This window comes from Cinclus cinclus, chromosome 6, assembly GCF_963662255.1.
Source record: "Cinclus cinclus chromosome 6, bCinCin1.1, whole genome shotgun sequence".
Lineage (NCBI taxonomy): Eukaryota > Metazoa > Chordata > Aves > Passeriformes > Cinclidae > Cinclus > Cinclus cinclus.
The window spans coordinates 25,839,802-25,864,769 of NC_085051.1; the positions used below are offsets into that span (position 1 = coordinate 25,839,802).

General features: G+C 44.0%; 1 protein-coding gene across 1 annotated transcript in view; it reads left to right on the forward strand.

Annotated features, from left to right (window-relative positions):
• Window positions 1–24,403, forward strand: part of TYRO3 (TYRO3 protein tyrosine kinase) — a 39,067-nt gene extending 14,664 nt beyond the window's left edge. The window contains exons 6-19 of the mRNA XM_062494787.1: window positions 1,889–2,004; window positions 4,851–5,028; window positions 5,484–5,626; window positions 6,907–7,051; window positions 11,205–11,334; window positions 12,161–12,261; window positions 13,164–13,259; window positions 14,960–15,040; window positions 16,697–16,789; window positions 17,490–17,611; window positions 18,008–18,117; window positions 19,555–19,714; window positions 21,067–21,203; window positions 24,028–24,403. Coding sequence (XP_062350771.1) covers window positions 1,889–2,004; window positions 4,851–5,028; window positions 5,484–5,626; window positions 6,907–7,051; window positions 11,205–11,334; window positions 12,161–12,261; window positions 13,164–13,259; window positions 14,960–15,040; window positions 16,697–16,789; window positions 17,490–17,611; window positions 18,008–18,117; window positions 19,555–19,714; window positions 21,067–21,203; window positions 24,028–24,403 — 1,988 coding nt within the window. The remainder of the gene's footprint in view (window positions 1–1,888; window positions 2,005–4,850; window positions 5,029–5,483; window positions 5,627–6,906; window positions 7,052–11,204; window positions 11,335–12,160; window positions 12,262–13,163; window positions 13,260–14,959; window positions 15,041–16,696; window positions 16,790–17,489; window positions 17,612–18,007; window positions 18,118–19,554; window positions 19,715–21,066; window positions 21,204–24,027) is intronic.
• Window positions 24,404–24,968: the final 565 nt, after the last annotated feature.

Sequence of the window (24,968 nt, forward strand, 5' to 3'; positions counted from 1 at the left end):
GCTTTTCTCTCCTTTATGTGTGCAGCTAACACTTTCAGGGTTGTATCCCCTGTTTCAGAACACAACAGGAAACTGCCGCCCACAGATTTTTCCCAAGAGAAGACAGGAAAATGCATCTGGCCCTTGCCTGCAGAGTTAGGGGAAGGTGCTAGCAAGCCAGCCCTCCTCAGCCACGTCTCCTTTACACATGGCGTGTGTTAGCAGTTGATTATTTCTTCCCACTGGTGGCACAGCACGTACCTCCTTCAGGCCTGCCATCCCGTGTTGAAAAGTACACGTTGCTAAGCCCAAAAGTTAGAAGTGTGTCTGCAAAAACTTGAGTTATGGACAATGTTTGAACAATACCCAAAAGCGGGATTCTTCCCCTTTAGGAGTTTATAGACCTGAACACAAAGCATCAAAAGAGAATGAAACAAAGATTCAGGAATGTCTTAAGTTAACTAACAAAGGACTCATTGCCCAGCTTCCTTCCCAGACCTTGGTCTGCTGCCCCACCCACACACACTGTTCTTATCCAAGTGCCAGGCCAGGTCCTGGTAACTGGTTAACTAGGCAACAAAGGTTTTATAGGGTTAATCTGTGTCCCCATCTATCCCTCTCCTCCAGGACCTCTGCAGAGACCTGAGTGTTTGGGCTCTGCATTTCATTTGCAGGATGGCAAGATGGTGGATATGCTGAAGGCAGCAGTATTGAGGTTGTCCTTGGTGCAGTGAAATGCAAAGGTGCTCTGGCAGGGTAGAAGATGCAGCTGGAGAAATCCTGGTTTGCGATTACTTTTCTATTCTGCTTTGTGATGGATACAACTCAGGAGACATGGAAAATTCAATCTGCAGGTAGAGCCTTGTCCTGAGGAGGGGTTTCTGAAAGAGGACTCCTGAGGGGACAATTCATTGAGGTGCTGCAGGAAAACTGTCACAAGCATCAGCATACAATTTTTTAATATGAGAAAAAGGTCGGGGAGACCTTAGTATTCATGAAGCTGCTAATTTTGTCAGGAGTGAAGTTTCTGAATGAAAACTCAGAGGTGAAAAAGAGATGGTGACTGGAAGGATAGGAATTAAATATATGGAATTATATTGAGAGGAAAGGAGAAGTCAAAAGGAAGCATCAAGGATCCTAAAAGGAAGCCAAGCAGTTTGGTGCTGTGCTGTGGTGGTAGGAAGCGCGAGCATCTGATTAACTGCCCAGTCTTGGAATCCTGATTTTGTTCCTGGCCCTGCCCTTAATTTGTGGAGTGGTATCAGCCATGTGTGGCAGTGTAGCAGGCACTCCCTTTGGCTTGAATTTCCCCTCTGTAAAACGGAGTTTATTCTTCCCAAGCCTGAGAAGGCAGCTTTCAGTCCAGGCTCTGTCCCAGGTTGTTTCAGTGGGAGTTTGCAATGGACACCTGGAGGCGGCACAGAGAGGTCTACTGCAAATCCAGCTCCAGGTCACTACAGCAAACCACCCTCCAGCCGGTGCTGGCAGAGCTGGTGTCAAAGGCTGGACTGAGAAGCCAAGGTGGGATTTTAAAGCCCTGATTTAGTTCACAACGTGGGTCCACAGGCAGCTGTGTGCAGGGCTGAGTCATGCACTGCAATGGAGGGGGCAGGGAAGAGAGCTGAGTAGCAAAGGTGTAAATATCACACACAGCCATTGCTATCAGAGATCAACCTCTGCCTGTGTGCATGAATGGGCAGTGTGAGAATGGCTGACAAAAGCTTGTGCAATGTTAAAATAATAGTTTAATTCACAACAAGTCAGGGACTCTCTCTAAAGATGTGATATTTTACCACATTTCTGTTAGTGATTTCATTGCCATAATTTTTAGCCTCGAGCCTCTTCCATTTCCACGTGAATACCTGCTCAGTTCTGTGTACACTGAAAGGTCTCTTTGTTTCCTTCCTAGCCATGCCTCTCCCGCCTCTCAATGTAACTGTAAGCCAAGTCACCAGCAGCAATGCCAGCGTGGTCTGGGTGCCAGGATTTGATGGCCGTGCACCTCTCCATTCTTGCACTCTTCAGGTATGGCCTCTCTGGGTTGTGCCCTGCTCTGCATGAATGACAGGACTCTCCTGAACCACGATATTTCTTTGCCTGTCATTTGCTCTCCCAGCTTATTAGCAGTGTTTCAATTCTTACTTCACAGCCTTAAAGCATAAAAACTTAAAGGAGGCAGCTCAGAGGTGCCAAAGAGCAAGTCATGAACTTCATGCTCAGAAGTTATGTTAAAGACTGGCCCCATTCTCCTGGCCAGCAGGTTATCACATCAGTTTCTCCATGGCAGCTGCTCCATACAGGTTATTACACTGCAGCATACATGAAGCACACAGCACTCTGTTTGGAAGTGCCTAGAGCAGCTGTGGCTGCAGGGTGCTCACCCTTCCTGCATGGAGCAGGGACCCATGGTACCTTGTTCCAGTGCAGGTGCTTGTGAGTCCCATTCCAAATCAGGCCTGTGCTGTATGATGCCAGAAAAAGTGCAGGAATTCGGACATACCAATGAGTCCAAAGGATGAGGAGCTTGTAAAGTATAGGATGTGGTACAGGAAAGGTAGGAATGATGGAAGCAGGAGGCAGGCAGATTGGACTTTCTGGTATAAGATCAGGCCTATTTGCATGTTTCAGAGCAATTTTAAGCCGTCTCTAAATCTTGATTGGTTTTCCATTGGAAAAGACCAGTTCTTTTCAGAAAATCGAGCTTGTTACTGTTCTGTGGCTTCACTAGGTGCAGAGTACTCCACATCTCTAAAAAACTGGTCTGCTTCTTGAAGTTCGTGAGAACAATGCTATGTGTCCAACCTCAGGCAGAGTCAGTTTCTATCCCTGCATACTTAACTGTAGAATCAGATCAAAGAACAGGTAACCCAGTGACAAAATAAATTGTGATACCAAAGCAGGCTGTGCATACACAGCTAGACACATTCCCCATGGATTTATTTGCCAGGCCCCTATCTTTCCATACCTCATTACAGCAGCATTTTGAGCTGGAGTGGAATTTCTATGCTGTGTTGCCAACTATGCAGAGGAGGATTATAAACTTAAGGTACACTGGAAGCAGTCTAGCTAATTTACTTGCAGTCCTCTTTTTATTTGGGCGGGGGGAAGCCAGAGGTTTTATGCTCTGATGTTTGTTATATTTCAGAAGTAAAGGAAATTATCATCTAGTTTTAACTCACTGGCAGAAAGAGCTCCTGAATGCAGCTGGCCCTGGTCTGTGGGTTTTGTTGCTGCTTCTGTTCTTGTTCACAGTTGAAAATGGTTTTCTTCTTCTGTTTTACAATGCTAGTTATCTCAAGCTGGAACAGCCTATTCTCTCTGGCTTGCACGCTGCAATGCTAATCATTCTGGGGTTTAAGTTCTCCCTCTCACTTTTGGCAGGGGCAGGGGTGGGGGATGGGACATGTAGAAAAGAGGCTGAACCAGAGCAGCCCAGTTTCTGTCAACTCAGCAGTCTCTCACCCCTTTTCTAAGCCTATTCTGTTCTATTTGGGGAGGATGGAGTTCCTGCATTTGAGTCTGGGAGCAGGATAACTTGGCAATGACCCTGTACTGTCAGAATACCATGCTTCCTCTGATTCCCACGTTGAGAGATCCTGTGTGAGGCAATGACCTACATTTCCATGTGAAAATGCACATGTTCCTGGCTCCTCATGACTGCACTTCTGCTGGGAGTCTCCCAGAAAGAGAAGGGAGATTGGAAGTTTGCTGTGTTTTTGTGGCACTTGGGCATTGCAGTGGGTGCCCCAGGAGCGCCGTGTTCAGACAAGCAGATTGCTCCTGGAGACAGGGCAGGGAATGGCAGCGTTTTCTGACTGCTAACACAAGCCAAGTGCCAGGGTGTGAAAGGGTCAGATGCATGAGCACCAGCCCCTGGGAGTGTTGAACAGAAACACATCATCCAGCAGAGAGGGTTTTACAAAAAGTTGTCTTGATTTTTCCGTGCTGTGGATGACAGCGATAATGACAACAATATGCTTTTCTATTCAGGAAACTTGAGCTTCTTCCTTTCTAGCAGCCAAATAAATCAGTGTGTCGTAAGTGTTTGTGAGAGCGAGCAGAAGGGCAGTGAGAAAGGAAGAAAGGCTGCCATATAAAATACATAAAATCCATATGACTTTTTCACTTTTGTCAGTACATCTTGCTTTACTCTCTGCTTTTCTATTTTGTATGCACTTGAGGAGAAAATCTGAGCCTGGGAGCTATGCAGTGATTTCTGCTATTGCTAGTACAAAAGTAAGAACACTGACTCTGTGCATTAAAAGCACATGGTGATATCAGATTTAAATTAACATTCATGCTGCTTTAAAGTTCAGATTTGGAAGCAGGAAAAAGAAGGGATGCAGGAGTGCTAAGAATTTTCTTTTCGGTTTAATTTGAAACAGGTTAGTTGAACCAAGCCACCTATGTCTATCATTGTCTCTCATCCACTACAAATTGAAAATATACTAACTTCTGGAAAAAAGAGTTTGGCGAAAGGTGGCAGTAGGCAACAGGCAAGTTACTCTACTGGTTTTCATTGCCCAGATTTAAACAAGCCCCAGAGGCCGGCTGCTACTACTCAAAGTGACAAGCACATTTAGTTTTCTTTAAAGGAATAATAATCAGCTGTAGAAATTGTAACATAGGGAAGGAAATGTTTTAAAATGCAGAACCAGATTTTCATCTGGTGGAAAAATTTTGTAAAGCTCAAGTGATGTCACTTCATGATTCTTAGTTTGACAACTCCCTTTTCAGTATTTTAAGCACCACTGGTGCTATATCTATTCTTACACTTTCTTAAACTGACAATTAAATGAATTCTAATCCATGTGGACATGTTAGCCATGTTGTTTATGGTAAGAGTCGTCTCTGTTTCACTCTTGGCATAGGTAGCTGAGTCACCAGATGGCCAGGAGGTGTCCACTGAAGTCACCCCAGTGCCACCCTTTTCCTACACCGTGCAAGGCCTGAAGCATTCCACCAACTACAGCGTCCGTGTGCAGTGCAGCAATGAGATGGGCAACTCCCCTTTCACTGACAGGATTTATTTCCAGACCCTGGAGCTTGGTAAGAAACAGCAGACAAGAACATGACAGCAGTTCTGAACCTGAAAAAAGAGACAATTATCAATGTCATTAACTCCTTGCTGATTCTGCAGTACGGGAAACGTTACGCTGTTAGATTGCACATCCACTCTCAGGGTCTCCTAGAACAAAACAATAATACACAGTCAAATATGGTTTACAGCAATGATGGGTGATACAGGAATTGACTCAGTCACTGGGCTTATGCATGGGGCTTCTGGTCCCATTAGCTCTGTGAGATTCTTGGGATCTTGAGAAGTGCTGACCTGCCTTCTCCACTTGGAACAACAGAGTGCTGATGGCTTGCAGAAGTTGTTTTCTCCCCTCACACCCTCTCTTTTCTGGATGTTCTCAGAAAAGAGAGTGGAACTGCCATTTTCAGTTTGGCTAGTGCCTTATTTTCCTGCACAAGGATTGTGTCCTGTTCTCTGCTTTCAGCTCCAAACAGCACCCCTCAAAATATCCATGTCATTCAAAGAGATCCTGGTTTGATTTTGGAGTGGGAAGGTGTGGCTCCAGATGTACTGAAAGATAATGTCCTGGGATACAGACTGGAATGGATTCAGGATAATGTAACTCAGGTAACAGATGGAGAAGGTACTGAGCCACTGAACACAGAACTGCAGAAGGTTCATACTAAATCTTCTAGGCATTAAGGTCCCTCATCCATACCAGGGGATTAGATTGCTGACATTGCTTTTGTGTAAATGGATCTATTCTGACTTTAGGGAATGCCTTAGTATTTGACTTCAAGATATAGGACCATTCCCTCCTTCCTGGCATATTCAGAATTCCTTCACTTGAATGTTCATTTGCAGACAGACCAGGTCTCTGCCATTCCTTGTACAAGAAGAACAACATAGAGAGAATCCATTTTGTCTCTCTCTGCCTCTTTCTAGGACTGTCCAGCTCAGACAGTGCAGGATATGGGCTTTCTGTCTCCTGTGACTGGGCCTTGGCTTTCCAAATCCTAGCAGCAAAGGTGTACTTAACAAGTGAATAAGTTGTGCTGTAAATCACAGAAAGAAGGCTGTGGATTCTTTAGCTTCATTTACAATACTTAGGGAGTTGAAAGGACCCTGACAGGATAGAAGGCCTTTAATTTGTTCTTTGGCATTGACCTTTCCCAGGTATCTATCAGCCTTTGAAGTTCACAGCATTTCTTATGGTTTCTAGCTTCCTAATAGGTGTTTACCCAGTGCTTATTAATGAAGAGCAAGTCTGTAATAATAGACATCTAGAGGGAAAAGAGACTTATTTCCTATTTTGTATGACCCATTTCACACTAGGTCAGCGTCATTGACTTTGAGTGATGGTATTCTGAGTTCTCAATGAATTTACTTTGTGTCAGTGGTGGCAGCCAAATATTCATGGGTTTTCTGTATGAAGAAGACCCATAGAACTACTGAAAATATATTGGCCATCCTAAGTGAAAACTGGCACTGAAATTCAGAAGCCATTTAGGATTTGGTCAACAAGTGAAAACAGACAGACAGACTCCTCCCTTGGATTAAAACCACCAAATGCTTTACAGTGAACCACAAGAAGGAGGTATATCTTTTAATAGCAGAAAAACCCCATATTTCTATAGCAACATGCATGGGAGGACCTCAAAGGAAGAAATTATTAAACCTTCCATCTTCCTTATGCCTTGAAAAACTAATAGCAATTTTTGGGAAGAGAAACCCAAGACAACAGCCCAAATCTCAGGCAAAACTGAGCAAGGACCCAGAAGTCACAATTCCCAGCCCTTGTTCCAGCACCAGTGAAGTACATGTTTGGTACTGTTCTGGTTTGAAGGTGAAGTTTTACAGTAGATGCCTTGTAAGACAGCTCACAGTTCGTTTTCGTTTGCACTCAGGGGGAGATGATCGTGCAGGACACAAAAGCCAATCTCACCATGTGGAATCCTCTCAAAGACCTGATTATCAGGGTGTGTGTGCTGAACTCTGCAGGGTGCGGGCCCTGGAGTGACCTCTTCCTGCTTGAAGCCCAGGAAGTCATGGGTGAGTGTCCATCATTTTTTCCCCTCACTTTGGGAAAAAAGTCAGAAATACTGGATCTGCTATTTTTTCTGAGTCTTTTTCTTTCAGTGATTACTACTTACTGAGACATGTGGGCTTATACAACAGCAGCTTCATCAAGAAGACTAGAAATTCTATAATCTTTAAAGAGCTGGTATAAACAAAATAGGTTATGGCCTCTGCTGTGTCTTCTTAGAATAGGGTTTTACTGTGCTTAGTGCAGAGCAGAAGAGCAGACACAATAGAAAACATGCAAATGAAGGTTTACACAGATTTACACAAGTAAATGTGGCAGAAAACTCCTCTAATAAGCATTGTCTTTTTTGATTAATTTTATACCATTCCTGACTAGTTTTATTGAAGCCTGATTTAAACCATGGCCACATGGGGGTTCATAATGGTTTTACCAAAGGTATTTATATTAAACCAGTTGAGCTGTCTCCATGGGAAAGCTCAGCTACTGATAGAAGAGGAAGATGATGGTACAGATGCTGTAACATGCAATCTGGACCATGTGGAAGGGTTTGTTGGGAGCCAAAAACATGCACATGTGGAGTGTAGTCCTAGTGCTGAAGGGCAGTTTGGCTCACCTGGGGTGATTTGCTTGCTGCTTGTATTTCACAGTGAGTGGGAAATGGGAGGCAGGCTGTGAAGCAGGGCAGGATGTTACATGGGGAGATGGATAGAAGGGAGAGAATGCTCTTGCTTGCGAAGGAAATTGTAACAGAACTAAGAAGATGTTGCAAATAAAGATGAGGTTTGGTGGTAAGAAGTCAGTGAGGTGTAACTATACAAAAATACCACAGTCTCCTGAGGTTTTGTTTCCAAGTGCCTGTGGCAGGACAAGATATCAGTCTCTAATTTCTGATGCTGACCCTGCTGCTGCTATCTTCCCACTCCACGTGTCTCTGAGTAATCACATGGACATTGACCTCTCCTCATCCCTCCACACTGAGGAATGGCAGGGGGACTCTAGAGGGGAGTTCCTAAGCAAGCAGGAGGTGGGGGATGTGGGCAGAGCAACCAGTAGAGAGCTGTATCCTTACTTGCAGTAGGGCATTTAATGCTGGTTTGAGCATGCACATTACTCAGGTCCCTTGGCAGCCCAGTTCCTGTGACAAAGTCAGCTCTGAAGGTCAAATGTGAGCCCACAGTCACTGTAGGATCAAAGCCCTGAAATTATTTAAAAGAGATTGAAGGGGTGACAAGGTTCAGAGCTGAATCTACTGAGGTTGGTCACTGGCTCCATCAATTTTTTCTTCCTACTTTTTGATCAGGTATTTTCTGTGGCACCCAAATACAGACAAAAATATCTGAAAGAACTAGGAGTTCCCTTTGGAAAGTGGCCATCACTGGCAAGAAGCCCCAGGGAATGTTTAGGGTTTGCATCTTACAGGGAGCTGGAATGGAATAATCCTGAAAGCATGATATGTTGTTGCTTGATTGTTTTTGTTTACAAACCACTTCAAAAAAAGTAGCATCAGGAGTGGTGCTTGTTTTGGCCAAATGCTGTCTGGAAGCACATTTATTTCTTCACAAGCGTAGCAGGCTGGAAGTAAAAGTTCACTGTGGAAACACTGACAGGCCTTAAGCAGCAGAGCTGCAGAAAGACTGCAGTTTTGTTTCAGGCCTGGTAGAAAACATAAGTCGCTTCCTTTCTTAAAATAGCAAACTGGCACTGGTTTATGTGAGAAATGCCAGGGGTGGTTTCTGACCAGCTCCCAGTGCAGCAATAGGGATGACTAAACTCGTATAAACTTTAAGTTGAATTTGTCATCACAGCAAAGCTAGTGGGAGCTCCACCCTACTTATGCAGAGATCTTGCGTGCTATTGACAAAGGTTGTTTCAATATTTTCAGAAACTTTCTTAGTAGAAACCTCTTTTTTTCATTGCAGAGCAAGGAACAGGGTGGTTTAATAGCCTTTTCCTATCTGTAATCTTCACTGTTGTAGGCAGGAGAAGACTATTGGATTATGCTCTTTGCATACCTCTGAGATATAAACTTTCTGTGAAATAAAAGGGCTCATCATCAAAGGGTTCCTTAGTACTCTTTTAAACTGTTCTAATAATACTGTCTTCTCTCTACCTTGTGCAGTCTTAAGGCATATGCTGGTTGAAAAAGGGGGTGCAGGTGATGGGGGAGAGACAGAATTGAGAGAGGAGAGGCAACTTGTGTGCTGAAGCCTCCTCTCAAGCTGAGTGACACGGGTGGGAAGCAACAATGTGTGGGGCAGAGGAGGAGAAGCAGTGAATTTTGATATTCATTTTTATTTCTGACACATTTGCTGTAAACTGTGGGATGGGCTCCTGATTCCAAGCAGTTTAGAAACAGGGAGAATAATTTAGTTTAGTTTTGTTCTCATCCACACTCCTTTTGGAGGGGCTCCCCAGAAGCTGGCCTAAATCACTGCTCCTCTCATTAGAGCAGTCAACAGACAGAGACTATAAAAAATGAGCTGGGGGAGGATTGTGTCACCACAGGGGAAAGGAAACCTAATTGTTAACTATCAGAGAGGATCTTTTACATCAATGTTGTTAGCTGTTTCTACCCTGATTGTTAGGCAGAAACAGCCCAAGTGATTGGCTTGGGGATTGTGGAGAGGGTTTGGAGTTACATACAGCTTCTGTTTTTGATCTCTGCTTCCTCATCAACAGCCTTGAAGGCTGGGTTGAAAATTGCAGCAAGAGGGAGTGTCATAAGGCCCAGAGCCTGTAAAAAACCTTCTGGGTGGTGAAAGAATATGTGAGTCACTGAAGGAGATAAGATGCTGGAAAAGAAGTACTAAGGATCTGATAATTTGCTTCAAGTGGAGAAGTGCTAGTCTGCTTCCTCCTTTGTCCACAATTCTGTGTCCTTAAGCTCTACCTGTTTATTAGACTAATATTGCTTCTTTAAAATCTTGGATAGTAAGGCTTCTCAATGTAGCTGTTAATCAAGCCTCAGAAGCTTCTTGCCTGCCAGGACTCTAAGGATTAATCCTTATAATCAGTTAAGATTGTCTGTCTCTTTTTCATGTGCATCTATGCAGAGATTCATCCAAATTCCAGCCCTAACATCTCTTATTAATAACAGGTTTTTTTATACTGCCATGACTTATAACAGGATTACTTACATCATCAAAGATGATTCTTCCTTACTTTCTGGTAAAGGGCAGTCAGCTGCTGAGAGTGAGCAAGTGAGCACGAAGATGAAGGAGGTGCTCAGGGACCCGGTACAATCTTGTTCTCTTTTTAAAAATTTGGAGATATGAGGGCTATCCCAAAATTTAATAAACCCATTCAAATTCACATTTATTATTTAGTAATGAGAAGAAATCTCTCAGGGAATTGGATTAATTTATCATTTTTTTGCCAAGCATACGTAATATTCTTTTAATTCAGAACCATACTGCTTATCTTCCTTGCCTGGAAGCTTGCTCAGATTGGCAGCATCTCCATTTCTTCTGTAGACATTTTGTAGTAAAAAGTATATGTGTTCTGGGAACAAATATTATTTCAGCCTTGGAACCTGTAGGCTGACTAACTTATTTCTTGACTCACAAGGGACTTTTCAAAATTCACCTTTTCTTTGGGGAAAGACATTGAGGAGCTGCAACCAACCAACCAACATTGTGAAATTACAGCTAATACCAGGTCCCTCAGGGTGCTTCTCTTTGTGGGAAAGGTTAGAGGAAAAATATAAACATTTTTAACCGGATTGCCATAAGGCAATTGTCTTTCTCTGTTGTCTTTCAAAATGCTGCCTGGCTGACATTCAGGTAGTGCTGTGTTACCTGGTCAAGGTTCTGATGTCTGCCTCAAAAAGGACAGGGTGAAACCTGCACACAGAATGCTCATATTAAGCAACCTTTTTGTCCTGAGGCTCCAGTTTGAAGTGCCAGATCATGAGCTCATGTAAAATAGTGTAATCTGGTGCAGCACCTGTTACTTTCTCAAGGTTCAAAACCAATAGTTTCTGATAACTAGATGCTTCTGCTCTGCCTTTGCTGTGAGAAAGAGCTAGTTTTTCTCATTATTACAAAGATCCACCAGGTTCAGCAGCGTGGCTTTCCCATTTAAAAGCAAAAAGAGAAATTAGTCTGCTTAACGCTGGCAGTCTTGTATTTCCTCACTGGTGTTTTCTCTGTCATCTAGGTGGCCAGAGACAGCCTCCTTATGGAACATCCTGGGTTCCTGTGGCATTGGGCATTCTCACTGCTCTGGTCACTGCTGTTGCCCTGGCTCTTATTCTCCTTCGGAAAAGAAGAAAGGAAACTCGGTTTGGGTAAGGGAGTTTTTCATTGTGCTGGTTAGAGAGATCTCTGCTTTCTCTTCTGTTGTGGTTTCTGACTCAATTATTTTTTAAAAAAGCATTTTGGATGGAGTACTTTTGCCAGTTTCTTTGTGTAACTGTATTGGCTGGCTTTCTTGGTTGTGATGTTTTTTGGGAGTTTGTTGTTTGGTTTTTTCCATAGTTTTGAGGTGCCTGCCTTTTCTTCAAAATAACACCAAAAATACGGTAGAAAAAATGTTACATTAATAGCTAGGCCTTATTAGACTATCAAGAATATAAACTCTATCAAGGTAATTCTTAGCACTGCTGCTTAAGAGATGCAAAGAGAAAAGATCCACAGATGAAATATCTGTATTCTCATGGGCTGAGCCCTTTATCCCATGCTGGTTTTCAGTCTATCAGCTCACTGTAACTTCCTGACTTCCCAGAACCCTCTGGATTCCCAGTAAAGTTTCCTTTGCATCACCTCTGACACTTAGCTGGGGTTTGCTCCCTCCTGCAAACAAGGTTCCTGTTCTTTCCAGTCTCCCAGGCCTCCCTGTCACAGCAGCACCTCTGTTCCTATGACCCCTGCAACCTGCCCCAACCTGCAGCTTCTCCCAGGCACTTGGGAGGAGTGATTGCCTGTTTTGGAAGGCTGTAGGTGCATCAGCAAAGCAGCATAAACCCATTGTTCCTCCTATCCAGATACACCTCTTTAACAAAACAGTCTGCAGTGTTTATATGGGGCAAGAAATTGTCCATACTGTTCAACACACCCTTTTAGAAGCGAATGGCCCATGTAATCATGGCCCTGTGTGTCTTTTCTGCCTTCTAGCCATGCCTTTGGCAGTGTGGTTGGCAGAGGGGATCCAGCAGTCCATTTCAGAGCTGCCAGGTCTTTCAACAGGGAGGGCCCAGAGCTCATTGAAGCAACATGTAAGTAAAATGACCTGAGTGATTCTGCCTGGGAAGCAGTGTTCATGTATTTACAATGCTCTCTCTGTTTACACTGAAACTGATGTTTCTTGATCAAAAACATAGGATTAGTTTACAATGAGGCTTAAACACTGACTACTGCAGAGGTGAAAGGCCAGAGTGGCTATTGCTGTACCAATTGCATAGCCCTTGCTAGTTGCAGCTACAGTCATTATGTATATGAATGCAAGACATAAATTCACCACTCCCTTGCCCCAGTTTCACTCTACAAGGACTCCTTCGACTGGAATATAATCCAGCGGTGACAGCTATGCTACAAGCATGAACCAATTAATCAGTCTTGGAAAGCCAGGAATTAGTGACTTATCAAAGAGGAGATTGAGTCCCAGGAAAGGCCAGATGATCCATTAAGATGATCCATTTTTTTCCTGGTTCAGGAAGGGCATGGCTTCTGTGGCAGAAGTGCATAGCTGGGTTAGGATGATCCTCCAGGTAGTCATTAAAATGGTGCAGCTCCATGAACTTAAGATGTATGAACCACTGTTTATCAATGGCCCTTCAGATTGGATTTTGTCTTCTTGGCATTCTTTACATTATTTCTGCATTCCTGTTATTCTTGGAGTATTTAAGGGTGGTACTATCACACCCTCTCCTTTTAAGTACTGTAAGTACATTTTCTGATGTTTGAAATTTACTGGCTGCTTGTCTGTGGTGAGGCTAAAGGACATGGAAGGGAATTTTGTCTTTTCCAGGTTTTCCAGCCTACAGTGTGGGTATCAGATTGGAGATGGAGAGTAGAACAGGTGACTCTTGATGTTGTGACAGAATATTTAAATATCCCTTATTTGATGCTTCATTTGTTTTGTTGTTTTGTTTTGTTTTGTTTTGTTTGTTTTTTCCAGTGGAGAGTGTAGGGATCAGTGATGAGTTGAAGACAAAACTAAAGGATGTCTTAATCCAGGAACAGCAGTTCACCTTGGGAAGAATGTTGGGCAAGGGTAAGAACCAAAACTTAACTGAAGGCTTTACATTGAAAATCCCACTTGTGTTATTTTAACTTTTGGGCAGGGAGAAGCAATTACAAGCAGCCTGTTTTCTCTCCAGCTTGTAGATGGAAATTTAAATGGAACTATCCTTTCCACTGGGATAAAACATTTCAGAGGTTTAGCATAACTAAGAGGATATTGACTAAGCCATTCCTATAATATGGCTCTACACAATCAGGAGCTGCAGTCTATGCTCAGCTTTCCAAAGTAGTGTTAATTCACTGGTGTGTGAATTTCTTGCAGAGATTTTAACAAAGGAATATTCAAATAAACTTCACCTTTTTCTTTATAAGACTAGTTTTATTGCAGGTTGTTTTGACCCTTTCCCACAGAGAGCATTCTTCCACTCCATCCCTCCTAGAACAAATACGTTTCTGTCAGAGCAGGAAGATGACCTTCCTGCAGAAGTGGTCTCAGAGGGCTTAACAATGCTAAGTAATTAAACAGCTGTGTCATCTGTTTGTGAGTGTTAGCTCTTGGCCAGTTTCTGGGATCCTACTTCAACCCTTTTGGGCTGTTCCCATGACAGGTAAACTGAAATTGGCTGGAGAGGGGCCCCAGGGCACTGCCTTGGTGTGGAGATGCCAGCTGGCAGGATCAGTGTTATGGCAGCCCCACTGCCATAACCCCAGGTTACATGTTATAAGATGACATAACTGCATTATCTTGGGCTCTGCTGACTCTACAGCTGAGCAACAGCTCCATAGTATGGAGGCAGCACAAAATGCCTTTGTTCCTTCCCATTTTCCTGATTTATTGTCAGATCCACTGCTCATGGTTTTTGTGAAGTAGGCACATGCCATATAGCAGTGAAGGACACTGGTGAAAAGCTGGTGGGAAGATAATGCTTCTGGGTTAGATGTCCTGAGTGCCATATTTTGCCTCCTTCTTTTCAGTGTCAGAGTTCCTCATACGCATTTTGGGTGGGATAATTAGGGAGAGCAAATCTAGAGCCAGATTGAATGCAAAGAGGCTGTTAGGCTATGATATGAAGCCTCTTTAGGCTAAATATTTTGAAGAGGTTTTGGCCTGTTGCATTTCCTTTTAACTTCCTTAGAGCACACACCAGGGCAAAACGCTGCCTTCTGTGAATCAACATATCACCCACACACAAGTAGATAGTCTGTGCTACTCTGGTCAGCTGTGATTCATAGAAGTCATTCTCTGAGTTTTGAGAGATAAGGCTGACAGTGTCTCAAATGGTTGACTGCTGGCACTATCACTCAGCTCTGATGGCTGTCAATACTAAGAGCTTCCTCAGCCAACTCATCCACTTGCTGCTTCAGCAAAGAGACTCCTCTCTGAGCAGAACCTCACTCAGACTCATCCCTCATGATATGGCTTCCCCAGAAATGTCTGCCCAGCTTAAACTCTGTCTCTGCATCATCTGTCTGGTCAGGGATTGCTTTTTTCCTTTCTTGTTTTCCTTTGCCTTTTGGGCTGCCTGCACAGTGAGTTCTGTCTACTGTAGTGATATCTCTTCTAGACACACATGTGCTGAAAGCTGCTGTCTGGAACTGCAGAATGAAAAATGAAGCATTTCTTATGGGTACTCAGCTTCTTTGCCAGTGACCCCTGAAGTGAACCTGCTGTGAATCATACTTTTTTCACAAGAAGCTGTTCCCTCACTGCCTACTCTGATAATTTTACAGGGGAGTTTGGGTCAGTTCGAGAGGCACTACTGAAGCTAGATGATGGCTCTTTCCAGAAAGTGGCAGTGAAGATGCTGAAAGGTATGTGGGAGCAGAGCTATCTGAACTACTTAAGAAAAGAGAGCTTGAAAAGATTAAATGTTGTCTGTCCTATTCTCAGCAAATATTCCCTGATGCTCTTTATTTCTCTCTGAGCTTCCCACTCAGCCACACTACCCATGTTGTCTCCCATCCCTTTCATGTCAGTCTTTTTGTAGTGGAAGCCCTTCAGGAAAGGACCTATACCACCTAGTTGTTTCTAGAGCACGTAGCACGTGGTGAATGCAGTCAAAACCACTGCATCATGTAGCACAGACAGCTCAGACAGGTCTGCTCTGCCCTAATAATTCAGCAGTGAAAGAACAGTATTCCTGCAAGCACATAGCCTGGAATAAACAGAAGAGTGTTTGGGCTGAATGCAGTGACATGGTAACTCCTCTCAGCACGTATACTGAGCAGTCCAGCTCCTTTCTGATTTGTCATTTGGTGAGTGTACATAACAAGGGCAACTAACAGGCAAAAGTCTGGAACAAGAAAAGCAATTAAGAGTTAGGTATAAATCAAAGGAAATGTGTGTATATGTGTGTTTATATATGTTAACCTACATTATTTGATCCCTTTTGCCTGTAAGGCAAAAATTAACTGTGACTGACTGAAAGCAGTCACACTCGCTTATCTCTGGAGCTCAGTTTGCTGTCACAGAACAACAGCTTGTACTAAATACACTTAGTACCATTCTAGTGTAAGTTGTATCATTTTATCCAGTTTTAAGAATAATTCTAATCAGTTTGAAAGCTTTTTTGTAGTCAGAATGTCTCCCTTCAGGCATCTAACTTAGTTAGGAACAATCTGTCAGCCTCCAGAGGTGCCTTCCTTTCTTCATTGACTGCAAAAAGGGAATCTCCTCTTGTCTTCTGAATCATATTGAAATTACTTGCCTAAAGCAGATAATGGGAACAGTCCCCTGCAGGTCTGAGTCTGATCTTGCAGCAGAACTGGAGGACTCTTGCTAAATTCAGCAGCAGCAGTGGTGAAAGTAGTCAGCTGGGATACTTCTTGATTATACTGATGTATTTCCATAAATCTGGAGTTATAGCAACGAGAAATAATTTACTCCAAAATTTTGCTGATGAATGTCACTGCTGAATTTGGTCCAAGCTATCCAGTAGTAGTAGTCATTTAAGAAATCTTAGCTCTAGCACCTTGTAAGACTCAATCATGCTAAGAGACATAAAAGCTTTGATCTTTCATGGCTTCCTTGTCAGAGATAAATTGGGCACTGCTGTGCCAGTCACGGGCTCTAGGCCATCTCCTCAGTTTTAACATTTTTTTTCATTTGTGTGACGTCTCCTCTCCCTGTGGTTTGTAGCTTAGGTTCTTTTACCGAATTTATTCTTAGATCTTTAACCCCCACACAGTCTGCACAACTTCCAAGGAAAGTTCTTACTCAGAAAAGAGCTGCTAACCGGCAGTTCTTTATTCTGCCAAGAACTAATTTCCCAGATGTCCCTGATATGTGCTTACTGCTGCCCATCTCAGGAGAGAGCATCAGGCTCTGCTTTGTTGTAAAGTGGCTTATCTAGCTATAGGTCTGAGAAGATGTGCTGTTCCACAAAGAACAAGCTTTTGGCAGTCATTATTTGTGAAGTCCCTTGGAGCCACTTACAAAGAAACAAAACTTACAGTCACTTTTTCCAGCGGATATCTTCACCTCGACTGACATTGAGGAGTTCCTGCGAGAGGCTGCCTGTATGAAGGAGTTTGACCACCCTCATGTCACCAAACTGATTGGTAAGACAGTGCTGCTGCTCGTGCCACAGAGCTCCTCCTGCTCCTGCACTATCCCACATAGGCTCAGTCTCCCCAGCAGTGCTGGTGCAGCCTCCTCTGTGCTGCCTGGAGTCCTGCATAGTCCAGCACTGCTCCTTCCCAGGCCCCGGGGAGTTGGAGTGTGTGTAATGCTCCCCACGCCTGCCCTCACACATCTCCTGTTTAAGCTGGTTCTTTAGCTCTTGCAAATGTATCAGGGAGACTTTGGCTGGCTGAGACGTGTCTAAACTGTGCTGTGAAATGTGAACAGGTGGGCAGGTAGGCTATAAATAGAAGGAAGATTGTGCCTTTCCAAAATACTGAGTAAGAAGCAAGACATTTGTGGGTAGACACTTTGGAATGCAGGTATTTTCCAGAATGTGGAGGTTGCTCTGCAGAGCCTGGGGTTGGGGCTGTCTGGTCTGCAGTGATCATAGGAACATTTATAGTTGGTCCTGCAAGAAGAGTTGAGAGGTTGTTAGTACAGCCTCTGAAGTAAACAGGGTTAGAGGCATCTTAACACCACCTGGCATAAAGTCATGAAAGGTTGGAGCATGGAATCTACCCACCAAAACCGCACATTTTCCTACAGATCTGTAAGAGGAAGGCACAGCAGCCTGTAAGATTCCTCCTGGGAATAATCTGTTTGCTAACACCCCTTTGCTGTGTGTGTCCTCATCAGGAGTCAGTCTACGAAGCCGTCCCAAGGGCCGTCTCCCAATTCCCATGGTGATCCTGCCCTTCATGAAGCATGGAGACCTCCATGCTTTTCTGCTGATGTCACGGATTGGGGAAAACCCATTTGTAAGTCTGTCTTACTGTAAAATTCCTTCTGGGATGGTGGGGATTTTCAGAGAATGTCTTTGGAGCAGCTCAGGATTGGTCTCCCAAAGGCACTGGCAGATGATTGGGTTTTAACACCAGACAAGTTGTGAGATGTGACCTTGAAGTGTTTCATTGCACGCATGTTGAGAACCAGGTATCCCATCCCATCCCATCCCATCCCATCCCATCCCATCCCATCCCATCCCATCCCATCCCATCCCATCCCATCCCATCCCATCCCATCCCATCCCATCCCATCCCATCCCATCCCTGTATTCCTCATCCCTACTTTGTAAAGTGGCAGCAAACTTTGCAGTTTTGTCATATGTGCTTGAAAGCCTCCAGAAACAGAACTTAAACTGTTATTTCTTACAGAACTTGCCTGTTCAGACACTCCTCAAGTTCATGATTGACATTGCCAGTGGGATGGAGTACTTGAGCTCAAAAAATTTCATACACAGGGACCTTGCAGCTCGGAACTGCATGTAAGTGATTCATGAGTTTTTAGAGAAAAGAAAGACCAGAGTGGGTGAGGGAGGGCTGGAAAACCTTTTGCATGACAGAAGTGTGAGGAGTCCTGTCTAAGAGTGCTGATCTTTGCATTTAAGTGATAATAGACGTAGGGGAGTCATGGTCATTGTGGTGGAGTATGTGGTGGTGCTGCTGAGAACAGGGAGCAACTCCTAAAGTCCTACTGATCTTTCAGACAAATCCTTTATATAAGGAAATTTTCCATCATTGGTCTGCACATGGAGTTTCATAGAGCTGATTACAATATGTGTTTGTAATTAGCCATTCCAGTGGCTGTGTGTCAGCATAAGCTATTTATTCCACCATATAAAGTAACCAACAGGAGGGAATGGGTTTGGCTGTGTTAGGAGAAAAGAGCTTCCATTGTATCATGAAGTCTGCATTTCTGGTATCTATTCTGAGGACTTGATTATCACAATATAAGAATTGTAGTTTCCTTGAAAGCTTGTGGAGAATGTCTCTAAAAATAATTGCATGGTGAACACACCGTATGATCCCACTTCACTGTTCTTGACACCAAACTACCTTGACTGCTTTGAAGGAAAAGTCCTTTTTTTATACTTTCCACTCTGCTTCTTCCCTAAGAATGGAGGAAGGAACAACTAATTGTGACAACAGAACTCTGCCTCAGAACAAAACCACAACAACCAATAAAATCCACAATGAGACACAGATTTCCAAAGGCATTTAATGTCCAGATGTACAGACAAAGAGCCTGATAGTTATGATGAAAAATGATGGGTTAGCCTGCTTTGACATTTATGAGAAACCCATACTGATTTTCTATTTTCATAGAAATCCTCCAGAGGAAGCTGAATGCATGTTTCAGCACATCTTCTGGGGAAAGCAGTGAGTTCTTTATGAGGCACAGGAGCATGAAGTGTTTGTGGCCTTTACTTGGACTCTGCCAACATGTATAGGTTTAAGTGGGTGACAGAGCAATTCAGACCATTAGCCAGGCCTGAAGAGGAGGTGTTGCAGATCTAGCAGTTCAAGCAGTTTTAACAGGCAGTCTAGGCAATCTGTGATTTTTTTGATTGCCAATGTGGGGTGCAGGCCTTGGTGGTAGCAGTGAGCATTGCAGATGTCCTCTGATAATCGCAGAAACAGCAGGAAGTATCTGAGTTTTCTCTGTGTAAGAGACTAGACCATCTGAGCCTAGCCACTGCCTTTCTTCCTTAGTAATAATTAGTTCCCTGTTAGTCTGAAGGAACTAGTTTAAGACCACTAAGCTATTTCACATTGGTTACCAAGTAGATGAAATCATTCTCCTTTTGTGTAATACTTGGCAAGCCATATACCTCAGTTCTCTGAATTTTTTTTTTTTTTTTTTTGGCCTGAGTTAGCCAATAAATGCTTTCCTTTCCTCAACTGTGGAAATTTTTCCATAGGTTGGATGAGAACATGAACGTGAGTGTTGCAGACTTTGGGCTTTCTAAGAAAATCTACAGTGGAGACTACTACCGCCAGGGCTGTGCCTCCAAGCTGCCAGTGAAGTGGCTTGCTCTGGAAAGTCTGGCAGACAATCTGTACACAACGCACAGCGATGTGGTGAGCTTTGCTCTGCTGCATTGGGGACCACCTGTACTCCTGCTGAAGTGGAGGAATCCCACTGAGGGTGGGAAATGCCCTGGTGGTAGGAAAGGGAGTTTACCTTGTATTTGAGGGATGGTGCTGCCTCTACATTGGGTGCTGACAGAACTCAAGGCTAAAATATATATCTGAGGGTGGTTAATGGCAAAATACATCGACCCTTTTCTTCTTGTTGTCCTTTTGTCCTTTATTTTTCAGTGTTTATTGCCATCCTCTTCTTCATCTTTCCCCTCCTCCTCTTCCTTTCCTCTCTTTATGCAGTTTCTTCTCTTATTCTTTTTCCTTTCTCTTCTGCCTGACAGTTTGGAAGTGATATTTGAAATGCATGTAACCCACATACTTATCTATAAGTGCAGCAAAGGTACTCTGTGCTGCAGAAGGCATTGGTGGAACTCCATAGATCAGAATACATCAGTGCTTAGACACTCTCCATAACTTTGCCCCTGGGGAGCAAGGCTAAACCCATTCATCTGTAATTGTTGCTTATTTTCCTTTTGGGATATTTTTTTTTTTCCTGATACAGTCTTCCCTCTTCCTTGCTGCCTTTTGATGTATTTTCACACTAGTTTTGTCCTTCAGTCCTTGGGACTTGCCTTTCCAGTTATCCCTGTCACAGTGTCCTTGAAGAGATAACCAAGAGTGCCTCGGTAATGTGGTTGCTGTGTTGCCCAGCCATTGCTGCATCCACTGTAGGCAGTGTTTAGTGATTGGTGGTCACTGGTCCAGCCAGTTTACAAGAGATATTGGACAGGGGTGTGCTTATGAAAATAAAAATTTTTTTGCACCTCACAAATCTTAGAGTTTAGTTGAAAATTACAAGTACAACTGTGCAGTGTACAGCAGAAATTAATGTGAGCCATAAGTGGTTTGTTCCTTGCCCTTATTGGCTAAACTCTGCTTTCAGTTGTGCCTGTACATTTCTATAAACTCAGAATATGGTTAAATGAATTAAGAAACTGATTTGTGAGCCCCAAAAATCTTCTTCTAGCTGGGAACCAAAAAACTGATACTACATACCTTAAAGAACATAAGTAGGAAAGATCTGTAGGTGGAAGACAGGAAGAGCTCCCAAATCTTCTCCTGCTCCACTGCAGGATGGGGCTGGGCAGAGCCTTCAGCTGTCTCCTAAGATGATGTGTCAGCATCAGCAGCATCTGGTGGGTCATTTCTGTTTTGTAGCTAAAGTTTGGACAGCCCTTGCATCACTGCTGCTCAGATGACATTACCCAGCACAGTCTGAGCGTACTGAAACCAAGCCCAGCGAGCAGGGAACAGTCTGTTCACTTGTTCTGTGTGCTGTTCTCTTTCAGTGGGCGTTTGGGGTGACCATGTGGGAGATTGTGACCCGAGGGCAAACCCCTTATGCTGGCATTGAGAATGCAGAAATCTACAACTACCTCATCAGTGGGAACAGGCTGAAGCAGCCCCCGGAGTGCCTGGAAGATGTGTGAGTACTTCCTCACCCTGCTGACATGATTATTTGAGAAATTTGGCTCACTGGAAGGAAACAGAGGCAGCTGGCTGGGATGCTGATCTGAATCTCTCCACTTTCCAGTACACAGAGCCATTCACTAGAAAGCCCCTGGGTTAGCTACTAGACATTCTTTGCTGGCAGAGCTCCCAGGAACCTGTGGTAACTACACAAGCAGCTAACTTGGCTCAATGGTTTCAACAGTGTCAACATTAGCAGTTCTTGGCTCTGTGGAAACTGTAATTGTATTTCCAGAATCACTGAACACTGCCTTCTCAGGCCAGCATCTGAGCAAAGGGATGAGTTCCATGGCACACCCTGAAGGCTGAATGGAGAGGCAATCTAGCAAGACTGCAAGGAGACTGGATTGCAGAGCCGTGGCCTGCATGTCTCTTTCAAAGCTTGGCCCAGTTTTCAAAATTTGATCTACTACTCTCAGAAATAGCAGGCTGAAGGAGAAGAGAGCAGATGGGACAAACTAAAGTTGTGTAGATCAGTGTCCCACCTTAAATTACTTCTAGGAACAAATCCAAGACAATCTTGATAATTCTGGTTGCAGACATTTTCAGACTTTCAGGAAGAACCTAGATAGTCCATAGGGCAGCAGGCAGCCACGTGCTGCAGCCTGTGCTCCTGCCTTAATCCTGCTGCCAAGGAACCACTCTTGGCCAGCAGGTCACAGGACATGTTTGCTCAGCAACTCCTTTTCCATGGGTGGTGGTTAGAGATTCCTGGTCTCCTCACATAGGGCTGGGATTCCCCAGGGACTTGTGTCACTGTAGCTTATCCCAGGGCAAAAGCTTGCCTTGCCTGGACAAGGTGAAATAATTTCACTGAGAGCCCAAGCAAGGCTCTGTTTTCTGTATGTTATGCCCAAAGAAAGATATAACTATGAGCACTGACTTTTGTGGTCTAAGACCTCTTTCCTCCCTCTTTCCTCCTGCTCTCATGGTGGATTATTTCATGTAGTTGCTTTCTCATTTTCTTTTTTTCTACATAGGGTATAATCTGTACTCATGTTACTGAAGCCGAACACTTTTATCTTCTCAGCAGTTCATTTAACTTTTACTGAGTATAAATTAAAACCTTGTTATATCACTGCTTAAATTAAATACATATCTGCATCTTGACTGCTCTGAGTAGCGTTGGTTCCAGCCTGTGGAGCTTTTGGCTGTAGGATGTTAGGGATGCAGAAGAGTATAGATTCAAAAACTTACTAAAAAGGCACTGGAGAAAAATCCATCAAAAACTACTGAAAAGGTACAACCATTGTTTTGTGAGGTCCCTGAGCTATAAGTTATTGAGACTTGGGAGAATATACCAGAAAGATCTCACTACATGCTCACCCTCAGCTTACATGCTTTCCCCAGGTGTTGCTACTGGACTGTGTCAGGCATAGGGTACTGGGGCAAATGGACTTTTGGGCTGATTCAGTACAGCCAGTATTTTTCTACCTTTACTTCAAATGGGTTATGCTGATTGACAGCAAAGGTAAAAGGAAGTATTTAATTTAGTTGCACAAAATTGGAAATTTCTGGTTTATCTGCAGTATTTAGAATTATTTCTACTGTTTGTGAGGGATGTAAATCAGGATTAAGACAAATGAACTGTAAAAGCTTTTTGCAAAAGTAATGTGAGATCAAAAACAGTCTTGTAATTCTGATTGCAAGGAATACAAAAAGTAAAATTAAACCCATCATGAAATGCTTTATTTCCCAGTAAAGGCCATATCAGATTTTTTTCTATTTACAAGTTCAACTGAGGTTCATTTATTTGTATGCAGTGTTTTTCAGTGCCAGCACTGTGCTTTGTTCCTGTTCCCTGCAAAACTGGCAACAATAACACCATAGGAATGCAGCTGCCAGTCTTGTGGGTGATGCACAAAGAGGAACAGGACAATGGCTCTGGCTGTGCTCCAGCACAGCTCCGGGTGGGAGGGCAGCCAGCACAGGCACTGAACAGAGGAGCAGGAGAGCTCCTCTTCCCTTGCCCAAGCACAGGCCAGCAGAGCCAGTGGTTGTCTCCTCATGCTGGCCCTGGGGCAGCCAGAGCTGAGGTAGCTGGTGTTTGACCATAGGAGGAAGGCTGCAGAATGGGACCTGGACCTGGTAATGGCCCTGAACATATCTTCTGCACCTTTGTAGTTGAAAGGCCATTTCAGCATCCCTCTTCCAGCACTGAAGCTGTTGTCCATTCTTTCACGGCCCTCCAAACAAACTCAGTGTGCTTTCTCCAGTCCCGTTGACAACGTGTCAGGCAGCAGCACACTTCCGTTACTCTGGGAGTGCTGAGTTAACATGGCATGAAAGAAAAAATACTTTGGAAAGAACATGCACCTCCCACAGTTTGATCTTTGTTTTCTTCCTGATTTATCTGCTCTTGAACTAGAATTTGGAAGGATGGCTTCAACTGTGGCAGAGGTTGTGAGGGTGCTTTTTGTGAATAAATTCAAAGGCTATTACTAGGTGATGTCGCACTCACAGTCGTATTCTAGCTCCCTAGAGACAGTGGAACAAGGGCTTTACCAAGAAATTCAGCATACTTTTACAGGGCTTTTGGGGTTTTGATACTGTCTAAATAATTTTTTTGACCATAGGGAGAATGCTCTTGAAAATGGGAAGAAACAATAAATTAGACCCACAATGGCCATCCACGGTGTGTCACCTGTGCAAGGCCAAAACTGACAGGTTATGGGGGAAGTGTCTGTGTCTTTTAAGCTTCACTGCCCAGAGCCTCTGTTCAGAGGCGCAGGGCATGGCTGCTCCGCTTCTCAGTGTTCTTGTCTCCCTCTGTTTTGCAGCTATGATCTCATGTGCAGATGTTGGCATCCTGAGCCCAAACTACGCCCCAGCTTTGGAGTACTCCGGTCACAGCTGGAAATGATTCGCGGGAGGATGTCCACGCTCTCTTCCAGTCAAGATCCTCTCTATGTCAACATTGGGAAGGACAAAGAGGTGTCTGCAAGTGACCCTGCTCTGCACGCCTCCTTTGGAAATATGGATGCTGAAGAGACTGTTGCTGGGGCAGCTGCTGCTGTTACAAGTGACTATCGCTACATCATGAGCCCCTTGTGCCTTGGAGATGATGCTGAGGGTGAGAGGCATCCAGATGGACAAGAAGGGGAGGACAAAAGCCTTCTGTATGAGCTAGAGACAGAAGGAGAGAAAAGTTGCTAGCCTGTATATAGCAGTGACACTCTGCTTCCCTGGGACTGGATGTGTGCAGCATGGTGCTGTGTCTCCTGGGGCTCTAATGCCAGACCTGGAATGGTTTTGAACAGCACTGGCCAGGGCTCTTGGGCAGCTTCTGTAGCTTTCACCACCTGTGTGGGCTGCAGTGGCAAATAACTTGGAAGAACTGCAACCCAAACAACCCCTTGGATTTGGTGGGGAGACAGTAGGGTTACAGGTTGACCACATCCTGCTGAAAGGAGTTCAGAGCTAAGGCAGCAGTCAGAGTCTGTGCTCTGCTTCTTGTCTTTGAATGCTGGAGCAGAGCTGAATATACCTTCTGTTCAGTCAGTGCTTGCTCTTGTGTAGATGTTGTCTTCAATCCTGCCTGCGTGACTTTGGGACTGGTACCTCTGAAAACTCTAATGGGTATTTATATTGTCATTCAGGACAAGAGGGCAAAATTCCCCTCATGTTCACTCAGCAGTACTCCCTAGACTTGTTGCCTACCTCAGTGGTTCTCAAACTGATCAGTGGATCTGCTCCTACCCAGCACTGAATTTGAACATCT